The following is a 13,113-nucleotide window of genomic DNA, read 5'->3' on the forward strand; positions in this document are numbered from 1 at the left end:
TGTTCCACTAGGGCATTAACTCTTTACAGACTCCCACCTGGTAACTGTAAAGAACAGCAATGTTGATCTCCACCAGCGCCTGGTCCTTCCACAGTGATGAGGTCTTCCTGGTGTCCAATCCCATCATTTTTGCCACTTCCTATAGTAACAGAAAACAGTGCATTTACATTCATGTTATTTAGCAGACGCCCTTATCCAGATTGTCTCACACAATCAGTAGTTACAGGGACAGTCCTCCTGGAGACACTCAGGTTGTCTTGATCATGGACACAATGGCAGTAAGTAAGGTTTGAAGCTGTGAATGTGTGGTCTTTTGGTACTACCACCACATTATACATCATGGTCTGATACGTTTTTCCGTAATCTTTGGGTTTGTCACTGGGTAACATGCGACAACAACACAGGCTAAACAGTAATCAGAAATGTACACAGTGCAGTACAAAATTTTTTTTTTCATTTATGAACCTACAAAAGCACTGTGTGTCTCACAATGTGTCTCATACCCTTTTTTATGGGTTGGAGGGTTTGAAATGAATATGAATGCGTGGAATTCATCTCCAGTCCCAGATGAATTCATTTCAGTACACACCCCCACACGATAGTTATGGTAATGAGTTCTCTGAACAAGAGCATGATGTGTCACTGCCGTGTTTCTGCTTTAAAGTGCGAAGCACAATTAAGACACACATACACACACATGTGGACCCATTCACTTGTACCCACTGTACAGGATGCACTGTGATAAAACTTTCCCAAAAACTGTCCAAGGACAGATTCAAAAAGTAAAGCTAAACCTTAAGTCAGCGCAAAAATGCAAAAGTTGTTAATTCGCCCCGACCGCAGATGTCACTGCCGCTGAGTGGGCGGCATCGCATTAGACGATACCTCCAGGATGTTGTAGCGGGAGCTGTCACAGAAGTCCCTCACGCCGATTTCCGTCCCCATGTACCAGCCGCTGAAGGGGCAGGCGGTGAACTCCAGTCCTCCGATCTCCAGCAGCATGCTGGACACCGCTGGCAGGCCGTACCACTTCAGGTTCAGGTCCTTAAACCACTCAAACCTGCCAAAAACACAAATGCAAATCTTTGTGATGAGACTCACTTAACTGGCCTTTTGATTTTCCTTCCATTTTGCTTAATGTTTTTCTCCACCAGACTGGGAATTTTAAGAAGTCGGTAATTCAGCGTAAAACTCTTTAAGTGTTCCACATCGTGATGGCATTTTTTGTAATTGCCAAGTTTTTCTGACTTTCCACAATTGCCTTGTGCTCCCAGTTTGCACGAATCCAAATGAGCATGCAGGCACGAGCCAAAACTGCCATTATCACCAAACAAACACCTGCAGAGCCTTTCAGGTGCTTAACAGAGTGACCAGGCGTCCCTCTACTCGCTAAGGCTCAGATGCATTTGTCCATGTTGCCACGCATGCAGTGAGCCCACTTCCCAGAGCACCACGTAAAGCGAAGACGTTATTGATGTTGACAGACGCTGCCAACCTGGCAACGAGCTGAGGCCATTTGATGTAGGATTGGAACAAGCAGCCAGTATTCTGTGCTTGGCAATCGTCCCTGTGCACTCAGGATTTTTTTATTCTTTCTCTCTCGATAAACACAAGTCTTTCTCTCTCGATATATACTACTCTTTCTCCATTCGTTTTTTGCTCTCTGTCTATCTTCTCACTGGCCAGGGGAAAACTGGACAGCTGTCCCTCAGAGTGGAAGCTGATATCGCTAAAGAGCGTGGGCATGTTACGTGCAGGACTTTCTGTCTTATAACAGCATGCAAGTGCGTCCCAAGCATCTATAAAGTTTGTATATGTGTGTGTACAAGTGCTCGGCTTTGCATGCTTGTGATCTTTACACAAATGTCAAGTGTGTTTGCATCTGAAAAACTGAAGAATTCATTAGCGCAAACAGCAGTGCTGCTTTTGGATGCATTAGTGCGCCAACGCTAAGATGAATCACTCTGACTCGCTCACTTTGGGTGGATGATCTGGACTTCCAGAATGAGGTCATCCGGGATCTCAAAGAGCTCGGGGTCATTCCCATTGGCCTGGAGCAGGAGTGGCAGGACGTCGAAGCGGCCTTTGGGGGCTTTCCATCCCTGCTGTATACAGATCTGAGGGTAACAAATGAGTTTTAAGATATTTTTTTAGGAATTCAAAGTGAAACACCATGACTGATTGGAATCATGATCCAGTTGATGAAATCCTGTAGGCTACAGGATGGGAGGAAAAAGAACTGGAAAAAAAAATGGCTACATTTTGAAATTTAACTGCAGTGTGTCAATTTAGTTTATTTGTGTGTTGCGCTCATAGACTTTAGAAAACGGCACTCATTTGTTTGATTTCTCCTTGAGAAGCTGCGCAAGCCTCAAAGGTTTAAGGTCCTTGCACCCTGACTGAGTCCGAAACTGTCGTATTTGTTTTTTCATATTCATCATTTGGTGGCTCTCAATTGTCAAAAACACCCCTCAAAATATTTGCTACAGAAGTTGCAGAGGATGCAAATGTATAAAATGTGAGGTCATATTTAATTTTTATATGTGTGTGTGTGTGTGTGTGTGTGTGTGTATCTAAATGAATAAACTAGTCACAATATAGAATGAACCAGCTTTTTTTGGGGGGGGGGGGGGCAGCTTGCAAAATCTAATCTACTAATCAACTGGCAGTGGTGGCCTAGTGGTTAAGGAAGGGGCCCCGTAATCAGAAGGTTGCCGGTTCGAATCCTGAGCTGCCAAGGTGCCACTGAGGTGCCACTGAGCAAAGCACCGTCCCCACACACTGCTCCCCGGGCGCCTGTCATGGCTGCCCACTGCTCACTCAGGGTGATGGGTTAAATGCAGAGGACAAATTTCACTGTGTGCATCGTGTGCTGTGCTGCTGTGTATCACATGTGACAATCACTTCACTTTACTTTATTATAAAACATTACATTTGAGATGAGGAGATCATGGAGGGACTGGCCAAGCTTTACCTCAGTGAGCTCCAAGGATGCTGGATCGCCCAGGACAGAGCCGTCAGGCTGCTTGTAACCGGCGTAGCGTATCAGCTGGTTGTTCCAAACGCGGAAGTCGTGCTTGCCGTCCATGCGCTGAGGGAATATGGTGATGGCCGACCTGGAGATAAGGTTCAAAGCGAGTTGATGCACAGGGATTGGCTGATCCAGATCGTGAGGATTTGACCAGTTAATCCACGGCATGACGGGCCACAGTGGCTGCTAAGCCTCGGGACTCATCACCTTTCTTTCGCTGATTGAACCGGACGATGCCTTAAATCCACGACTGGGTAGAAATGCCAATCCTTCTAATCTGACGAGTTGTCTCCAAAAGCTACTCATGGGCCAGAGGATCGGACTGAAATCACCAGCCATGCCATCCAACTGGCACCCACAACAGAGGACTGGAGCCACTCTCTGGTAGTTTCTCCACGGACGAGAAGGATGTCTGATTTTCAACGTTGCTGGGGATCAGGGCGATGGTGGCACCTCGTCTACTGACTCTTTTAATTAAGCGCCACGACCATTCAGCGTGGATGCGGCTAATTACACAGTCCCCCCCCGACATTTAGAGCCAACACAATATGAAGCTAACGCAGGTGAAAGAAAGGTCTGGCGCACCGGGGAGAAGAAGACAGGGAAGCTGACGGCTAGTGGGTTTTGTGAGAACAGCGGAAGACCCAGCAGAACAGGCAGGGTTACGCTTGCGAGAAGAAGAGCAGGAGTGAGTGACAGGGAGAAATGAGGCGTGGGGTGGCTCACCTGAGGTTGCCTTTGTTGGTGGCATATTTGATATGATTACATATGTAATTAAACATCCCATGAGCGGTTGTGCAGTCCCGGGCATCAAAAACCTAAAGGATAAATATAGCATAATTACAGGAACCTTCACATATTGGAAAATTTCTTTTTTGAACAAACAAGAACTGATGGCTGCAGAACATGTGTGAAGACAAGTCAAGTCCCTTATTTCACGCAAAACCCACGCATCTGTGAACTATTCAAGATATGTGCAGTGTCATTCTTTTTTTGTCTGGTCACTAAACGCTGAAAGTGTAAAAATAAATGTCAGCATGAGTCAGGAAGAGCGATGTTGTGAGACAGGGAACTGCCCTCAGATGTCTGAGGGCAGGGTGGTCAAGTGACATCTGGGAGCACAGTCGTGAGAGCCACCACTCAGATGCTCAGATGTTGTTATTTGATTTTCATCAGCAGCACTTTCTGGTGTAATTTTGATGTGATAACCAGTAGATATGTGCAAATTTTCTAAAAGGCCTTTTGGCACAGCTTACAAATGTAATTAACATACAGAGAAAATGGCCATAACTTGATTAAATGAATAATATAATTTATTATGTAGTTTTTAGTCATTCTCTGAAAGCCACATGGGACCCAACATGGGACCCATGTTCCTCATGCCATTGTAAGTTTTTTTGTAATGTCACAGATAGTGGTGTCAGCACATGCCATATGCAAATGTGCACCGTTTTCAGCTAATGAGTCTTCTAGTCCACCGTCTCCATGGCAATTTTGCAAAGAGGCTTAAAGTGTTTGCTGAGAACACAGACAGAATATCATCCAGATCAACCTTGCTGGTCGGCAGAAGACAGAGCTCATTATAAAATGCTGCGTGCACACTATCAATCAATCATTCAATCACCACACAGACATTCATATAATTATGTGCAGTGTTATCGACTCTATACGCTGAACTTCGACAGACCTGAAGTTTGGACCACTGGATTCTGCCCACACACCGGGCAGCGTTCCTCCAGGCGTGCTTGGCTCCATAGATGAGCTCTGTGTCCTTCAGCTGGTACGTCCCGGTCTGCTCAATCTCTTTCGTTACTTCCTCTAGTCTGTCCTCGTGCGCCTTGGAGCCACATCTACACTTGGATCATATCCACAAGAGAAAAAATATTTTTTTAGTTTACTAAAGCAGCTTAACAATAACCCCAACCCCAACTAAATAAGTTGTTGGTGCTTTTTTTTTTATTAATGCATGAATTGCATTGCATGATGCCATGTTTTTTTTTTGTTGTGAAATTGTGTGAGAAAAACTGAGAGAGAACTTTACTGCCCGGTTTATGTTTGAACACAAAAGTGATGTAGCAGTACCATCTGAACAGGCTAAAGTGAAACAGGATATAAGTTCTGCAAATTTATGGTAGCAAAACACAACAATTTCTTGAACAAAATGTTTAAACAACATTTTGGGTACATTTCGTCTACTCGAATCGTAACTCGGAATCGTCTTGCCTTTTTATGGAGGTGTAGTACTGATTGACGAAATCGGTCGCCAGCGGCAGAAGCTCCTCCTTACTTCGCACTTCATCTGCTTTGCGGACGTGTTGGTTCGGTGTCATGACCGAGCCTATACACACTTGTTCGGTGCAGATGGGCACCTGAAGAGGAACAACGGCATCAAAAAAATCTATCAATTCAGCTCCTCAATATGATGCGACACACAATCACGCACACACACATTTCGCTCTTCACAATTCTTCAAGGGACATGTACATCTTCCACAGGACATAACCTAAATGCACAGTGAGCGTGAAACCTATCTAATGCGTTTGTTAAGCTGCTCATAGCTGCAAATAAACGCGACCGAGCCTTTTCTGCTGTTCACCGCTGAAACGGAAGCGGAGACGAGGAAGGAGTGGAGGGGAAGAAGCGAGGGGAGGACGAGCAGCCTCACACGGCCAGTGTAATAAGATTAGACTTGAAGCGTACTGTCACTTTCGCTGGCTGCTAATGCGTTCAGGGCATCGTCAATGTGCAAGCGCGCCCTAAGCGCAAATGCGACGGTAAACGAGCGGCGGCGAAAACAAGGCACGCCGTCACGCCACGCCGCCCACTCAAGACTGCGGGACCGCTCGGGGCCCCGCGACCCGACCTCCTCCCTAACGCCTCCACCCACACGTCCCCCCGCCAGAGCCAGCGAGGCTCAGGTAACTGTCCCCTAATGGCCTGAATCATGCGGCCCACACAGGCAGCCGCTGGCCGGCCGCGTGGCGGTCGGTGGAGTGGCGCTCGTGCCGAGCGGTAAAAATAAAACGCGGGACTCGCTCGTGCTCTGGCACGTCCGCCTGCCATGAGGCACGAGCAGCTCGTGCCAAGCAGATGTCTCTTTTCTGAAGAGCCATGCTGTGCATACTGTAGGTCTCGAGCCCCACGTCTGCGCTACATAATGCATTATAAGACCCCCGTAATTACGCCGTCATTTGAATGTAACGCCTGTGCCCGTAGCTGGTGAAATGTTCAAAACAAGTGGCCCCTTCCAGCTGGCTGCAGCCGATCTGAACTCTAAAAACAGCCTGGATCCTCTCGTGCACTTCCTCTGCTGGTCTCGTGCATTAAGCCTGTCTGGTTATGAACGTGTTTATAGATTACGCGGCCGCTTATTAGGCCAAGGGTGACCAATTAGATTGCATATGCCGGAAAAGGCGCACCGGCTTCAGGCGAATCTCCAAAGTCAAGAACCCCGCCATCAAGCAGCATAGTAATGTGTGTGTGTGTGTTTGCATTTATATTTCCATTTACAGTATTTATCAGGCGCCCTTATTCAGAGTGTCTTACAATCAGTAGTTACAGGGACAGTCCCCCTGGAGACACTCAAGGTAAAGTGTCATGCTCAGGAACACACAGGTAGTAAGTGTGGTTCATAGAGAAATGTGTTACCCACTTGGTTGTGTGTGTGTGTGTGTGTGTGTGTGTGTGTGTATTAATTCTATGGCAGGTCACATTTAAAACTGCTTCCAACGAATGCATTGCTATTTAAAACCATTTCATGGTCATTTTATTTTTTTAATGTGAGTGAGGCTCGCTTTCATGAGAATCATCCATGTGAGAGAACCCTGGAGTCAATCATTTCCTCTAATTAGCATACTGGCTGGAAAAGTTACACTTTGGACATACCTTGCTGGAGCTGAGGTGTAGAGTGTCGCTGAAGACCACTCCGTTCTCCCAGTTCTTCACCTTCATGAAGCGCGGGCATTTGGTAGGACTTCCGTTCTGAAGGTTCTTGCAGGGAGACGTTCTCCCCTGGGCAGGAGGCTGAGGAAAGGCAGAGGTTTGAACCAAGTCTTTGACTCTGCCTGGTGTGTGAGTGAATTTGCACTGCAGTGGGCCCAGTCTGTCTGGCGTGGGTCAATAAGGCAGGTCTCACCGCAATCTCGCAGTCTTGGGTAATTATGAAGCTTTTAGTGTCAAATAATGGGCACGCATTGACGGGGAGGTCAAAGCGAGCCTTCAGAAGAGTTAAATTGCTGCAGAATTAAACGTGAACTTCCAGCTCCATGTCGATGAACAGAGCTAACAGTGAGTAACGATCACTTGCCATTAAGGAGGCCGTGAAGAACTGGACATGAGGAACTGGAAAAACCGTTTCGAAAATGAAAATCAATCCACCTGCTATTCTCCATCATCTCACCAGGATCGTGTTCCACCAGTGTGGCCACTTGAATTCCAGCCGTAATTGTACTGTTTTTTTTTTTTTTTGCTTTCCCCAAAGAAATGAACGGCAATTTCAACTCATTGATGTTCCATGTGCAGGAGAAGAATGGTGGGTGTCACTTCTTTTGAAATGATCTTGATTTGTTGCACAATGGCGACTCCGGCGCACAGCTGCAGGGATTCGCAGCCGCCACCCCATCCCTTTCCCTGCAACTTCTTCAGTCATTATGCCAAAGAGCCCGCAAATGCGGAGCGCCCAACAAAGGCCGCCTGTTAACTCCAGTTGGACAAAGCAAACACAAACTTGGTAAGAGCGAGGAAATACAAAAAGGAAGCGGGAAAAAAATGGACACGGAGGCTACATCTAGCAGAGAATCAAACAAACTAATATGGCTGGTCTGATTCAAAGATTTATGTAGTGAAGTTATGCCTAAAAACCCAAGATTAAAGACCCCACTTTTGCATAATTATGTTCTCAGGGGGGCTTCAAAGTCAAGAAGCATCAGCAGCAACAGTGGGCTTCCAATGACTGAGCACTTCCTCACAAACACTCCCGTATTGCGGCCTTATTAAAGTTTAAATTATGCAGCGCCTTTGCTCAAGGCACAGGGCATTCTCATAAAATGCAAAATGTGTAAAGCCAAAGTGGCTTATCAGGGCACCCGGTGTTTGATCATGAGTCCTTAATCACTTCTGGTGTAACCTGCAAGTCAGGGTGATTGAGAAGGCGCATATCAAACAGGCAAATTTTGCACGTTTTCCCCAGCACGTGCCTTTCCGTGCCCATCCTTATCAATGACATAATCTGCATCCAGAAAGTGGAATTTATATTGGACATTTCTTTGTTTGATGTATCACAAGATTCTTGTACAAACATGGTGAAACTGAGTGTGTTTGCCCTCATTTCCACGATAAACAGTGTAGGTTGCAAGTCAAACTGACTTATTTTTGATGCATTTTGATGCAAGTTTCAATCGGGTTTAATAAGGAAATGTTTTGCAATCAGATTTATGAATCTAAATGCTGCGCTTGCTTACAGAAATAGACCGTGTGGAACCGAGAGCGGACGTAGTTTAATATACACGCTCAATAATTATTTCAACCATGCAATCGCTTGCAGAGCACCACTCGCGGCCCGGTTGGTGCGCTCAACACCACGGTAATCTGGAGGTCGTAATTGCCCGGCAAGCAAACGCTATCCGTGGTTTGATATCAGAAACACCGCGGCTGAAGGACTGGCTGGAAGTCAGGAGTTGACCGACCGCTTTATTGTTGCGCGAGAGAAAAACACTTTGGCTCCGAGGAAATCGAGCGGCCTCGAATGAAAGCCGGCGTTGCTTCAGACGCGCTTTCAGACACTGGCAGGCGGCGGGGCGGCGCGTAATCCAGCTTTTGAAGCGCGGCAGCCGAGAGGGGCCCGCCAATATCGGAGATCTCATCTCAGCGGCCAAATCAAAGCGCACCCTCAAACGTCGCTCGACCGGGCTTTTCCAGCCGAGGGCCACTCCATTAGCCCCCACCGCGGCTGGCCGGGGGACTCGGCGGGGGACGCGTGACACCATCCCGCTCGCCTCGGCTCCTGGGGGGGCTACAGCAGCAAAAGCGTGTCAGTCCGGCGGCCTTCCGCCATATGTGGGGCGAGAGCTGTTTAGTGCGCGATAAACGTTCCCCGCGCGTAGCCCTGTACTGAAATACAATGGAGTCAAAATTGGAAAGAGCTCAAACAAATCACATCTATGTTTCCTTTAAATTCTGAAAAAAAAAAAAAAAAAAAAGGTTCAGGACTAAAATTTTTATAAAAGAGGAGAAAAGATTTGGCTCTATTCCCATTTTTTTCGACGTACATAATCAAGCAGATGTCGAGGTACAATGATGTACCTCGACAAAACAAAGGATTAATGTTTTCCAATCATTTATTTAAAAAAAAAAATGCATGTGATAATTATCTTTAACAGTGCACGATTGGCCTCAGCAGTTAGCATTGCCCCTTTTTATCAGAAAAAAACGTCTTGCTCTGCAAAGACCGGGCTCTAAAACGGGCTTGCTAAAATCTTTGACTACTCTTCTGCACAAAATACATTTTACAATAAGTTTGAGCTATTCCTTTTTTTAAGGGGGTTCAAATCCCTGAGGTGCCAACGCAAACCCAAACCACAGCGTATCCTTCTCCATAATTCATGCAAAGGCTTTTTCCTGCCACACCCGCCATGCCCATCAACTTTGCACGGTGTACTTTTGACTGTAGCCATTTGGGGGTGTTGAAGGCTTCTTCTCCTGACAGCTGAATTCACGAGAGTTCTTGGCCGAGTCAGACGTTTTGCCTTGCCGTGCGGTGGGCGGTTTGCAATAGTGTCTAGATCTGCATGGTTGTTGCTTCGATAGGGAAGAGAGGACAGCAGATCCTCGGGCCCTCTGTTGTAAGATTTCTGCAGACCACCTACACCTCACACTTGACAAACTTCAGGACACGCTGGTGGAACGAGGTGGACTTAAGTGGCTAGAATTGTTTAATCGGTGCAAAATGTTCTTAATTACGTCACAATTACGTCTACTGCCGCCAATTGGAGGCATGTTCTGGAGCCTGAAGGGGTTAAGCGTTTGGAGAGGGTGTGTTAAAGGGCTGTTGGGGGTGAAGAGGGATCGACTCTGTGCCTACGTGTCCCACCAGCTGCAGGCATTCATTTCTGCCTCAGATTGTTCTGTTGCCCATCCGCTTCCTTTCATGGAGCTCACGCGTCATAAGTGATTTTTTTTTTGGGGGGGGGTGTGGGCTCTGCCATATGCAGACTGAGCCACGTACGCAGCGAGCCCTGCTCCAGTCACGGCCGGGCTCTTGGCTCTCAGCGTGCAACACGTATGCCGCTCGTGACACATCGGCAGGCCAGCGCTGGGGAATGCTGGGAAGAGGTGCAGGTGAGGGGCGCTGAGGTGCTGGGCTTAAAGCCCCACGTGAATGATTGATCCCACACACACACACACACACACACACACACCACAAATTCAAAACACGTGGGCTCAGGCGTCAGTTTCTGACCCAAGGAACACCGCTGACCAGATATACCCTACAAGTTCTGACCAACCCTGAAGACATTTACATTTACATTTTACATTTACAGCATTTACCAGACGCCCTTATCCAGAGCGACTTACAATCAGTAGTTACAGGGACAGTCCCCCCCCTGGAGCAACTTAGGGTTAAGTGTCTTGCTCAGGGACACAATGGTAGTAAGTGGGATTTGAACCTGGGTAGGCGAGTGTGTTACCCACTAGGCTACTACCACCCTGACATTGTACCTGACTGGTTTTCAGTATTATGTAATATATTTTTGGTAGAAATATGGCTCATGTTGCTGGTTGTAGAACAAGGTGACATCAGATGAGTGTTTTTTTGTCCATGCCCAAGCTGGACCGACGGCTCCAGTGTTTCTAATAATGTGGCCAGTATATTGCAGGAATGCAGGGAGGGATACATGTAGAGGCTGCATGTCGCTACCTTGTCGCCCTCAGAGTAGGGGTTGTTGAGCACCGTGGGCATGTTGTCCTTCCTCCAGAGGTCGTCGAACACTCTGTCATTATCAGAGGCCAGCTGTGAGGACATGCCGTTTCCCACGCCAAGGTCCCTGAAAGTCAGACAGAGCTCAGGTCAGGTCAGCTCCCGCCCACACATCTGCTCCCACGGCTCCGCTCACCTCAGTGCCCCGTTGGAAGCGGTCGTCTCGCACGAACGGGTCGCCGAGAGGCCAAAAAAAAAAAAAAAACGAGGCGCGCAGGGCTCCCGAGGGATAGTAACGCGTTTGCAGCGAACCTCGCGGCTGGAAGGGGCCTACTCGCCGCAACGTCCACACCAGCCATACCGCCCACGGTATCCGCGCTATCTGCCTCTACCCACCGCGGGCGAATGAACAGGACAGGGAGGCAAGCGCCGTGGGATTGGTGTTCCGCCACTTGTTACTCCCACGCTCGTGTTTTTTCTCTGGCACGCTCTTCGGGGCTAATTGTAAGTCTTTGCAAGGCACCCACCTAATTCCCTAATGGCGCACGTCCTCGGAGCAGCCGGTGGTTGGTGGGGGGAGAGAGAAGAAAGGAACAGACTCTGAACTTAACTCCGGGCGCGCGCTCGGTCAACTAAACACTTTTCACTGCTCTCCGTCCAACAGAGGAATTCAAGTCACGCAATTTGTGGTCATGGAATGACATTTTTTTTTTGTTTCGCTAGTTCGACGTGCGGCGCGTTGGCTCGCACTTACATTCACAGCATTTGACAGACGCTCTTATCCAGAGGGACTTACAATCAGTAGTTACAGGGACAGTCCCCCCCTGGAGACATTTAGGGTTAAGTGTGTAGTAAGTGAGATTTGAACCTGGGTTTTCTGGTTCTTAGGCGAGTGTGTTACCCACTAGGCTACTACCACCCTTACTTAGGGTCAAAGTGAAATAGAGTCCCCCCAATGTCCAACCGGGGCTTTCTGTGAATAAAAGGCATGACCAAACAAATAAATTGGGTTTGTGGGCTCTCTCGGGATGCAGAAAACATCAGCTCTGGTTCTGCCCGGTGGTCCAAAAGGGTGGGGTGGGGTGGGGGGGAACACATCTGCTCACTTTGTATGCTTATCAAAAGATCATTTAACAGCAAATGATCTGAGCGGGGCTCGCTGTGTACAAGCATCAGCTTTTATTTCCTGGAAAATAATGATGCACCTCGGGGGGATGCGGCAAATGGTGCAACAAATCACGTGATCTGCTCATTTTCAGCTTGATATTTTCTTCGTATGTCACGGCCACGGTGATGCTAATTGGAGACATGGCAGGGACTAGTGAAGGGTATAATAATGGTGGCTGGCGGGGCAAGACCTCACGGGTCAGGGCGCTTTTAGGGTCTCCAGCGGGGGGTCCGGGGCTCACCTTTCAACTTGGATCTCCGCGTCCCTCCTCTCGACCGCTTTCTGGCTGTCTCCGTTCAGCTCCTTCCTGCTGTTCTTGATGAGCTTCAGCACAGGCTCGATCTCCCTCAGCAGGTCGTTGTTCTCCTCCACCCCGTTCGTGAGGAGGGTCGAGTTGCCTCCAGCCCTCAACAGAGGGTCCTGCTCGATCAGGGAGACGTGGGGCCGGGACTCCCTGGAGGAGGTCAGACTGAGGTTTTCAATGGCCCTCAGCTCCTTGCTGGCCAGGGGGTTCTGTGAGCTGCGGTCGAAGGACCTCGAGGCAGGGAAGGCAGGTCTGGTGACCCGTACTGTTGTAGGTCGACCGTCAACGGAGAGAGTGGTCTCCAGATGGGTGGTGAAACCCTCGGGTCCCCGAAGGATGAGCACGGCGTGGCTTTCGGGCGACACGTTCTTGAGGGTCTCCAGCGCCCGCTCATAGCTCATGTCCACCAGGGGTTTGTTATTGACGGCCACCACTATGTCTCCAACCTGGACCAGGCCGCACTCCTCCGCCGCCCCGCCCCTGATGAGGTCGGACACGATGACTGGCGGCTTGCAGACCCTCTGCTTGACCAGGAAGCCCAAACCTCCCACCTTACGCTTGAACAGGCGCACGCTGATAATGTTTGGCTGGAGCTGGTACACGTTGGCGTCAGGCTCCTGCATGGTTCCTCTGAGCGTCTGCCGGCCTGAGAAGGAAGCCTGGGAACAGGACAGAATAATCCTTTGAGAGGCACA

At 48.5% G+C, this 13,113-nt stretch overlaps 1 protein-coding gene across 2 annotated transcripts in view; it reads right to left on the bottom strand.

The window, feature by feature from the left end:
- nos1 (nitric oxide synthase 1 (neuronal)) overlaps positions 1 to 13,113 on the bottom strand; it is a 29,460-nt gene that overhangs the window by 14,669 nt on the left and 1,678 nt on the right. For both annotated transcript variants that reach the window (XM_028995677.1, XM_028995678.1), the window contains exons 2-11: positions 12,356 to 13,077; positions 10,947 to 11,073; positions 6,917 to 7,054; positions 5,255 to 5,400; positions 4,719 to 4,881; positions 3,758 to 3,849; positions 2,975 to 3,116; positions 1,978 to 2,117; positions 886 to 1,060; positions 38 to 139 (exon numbers count right to left, since the gene is read on the bottom strand). In XM_028995677.1, the coding sequence (XP_028851510.1) occupies positions 38 to 139; positions 886 to 1,060; positions 1,978 to 2,117; positions 2,975 to 3,116; positions 3,758 to 3,849; positions 4,719 to 4,881; positions 5,255 to 5,400; positions 6,917 to 7,054; positions 10,947 to 11,073; positions 12,356 to 13,041 (1,911 nt within the window). In that variant the 5' untranslated portion in view covers positions 13,042 to 13,077. The remainder of the gene's footprint in view (positions 1 to 37; positions 140 to 885; positions 1,061 to 1,977; positions 2,118 to 2,974; positions 3,117 to 3,757; positions 3,850 to 4,718; positions 4,882 to 5,254; positions 5,401 to 6,916; positions 7,055 to 10,946; positions 11,074 to 12,355; positions 13,078 to 13,113) is intronic.

The sequence above is a fragment of the Denticeps clupeoides genome, chromosome 11 (assembly GCF_900700375.1).
Source record: "Denticeps clupeoides chromosome 11, fDenClu1.1, whole genome shotgun sequence".
NCBI lineage: Eukaryota > Metazoa > Chordata > Actinopteri > Clupeiformes > Denticipitidae > Denticeps > Denticeps clupeoides.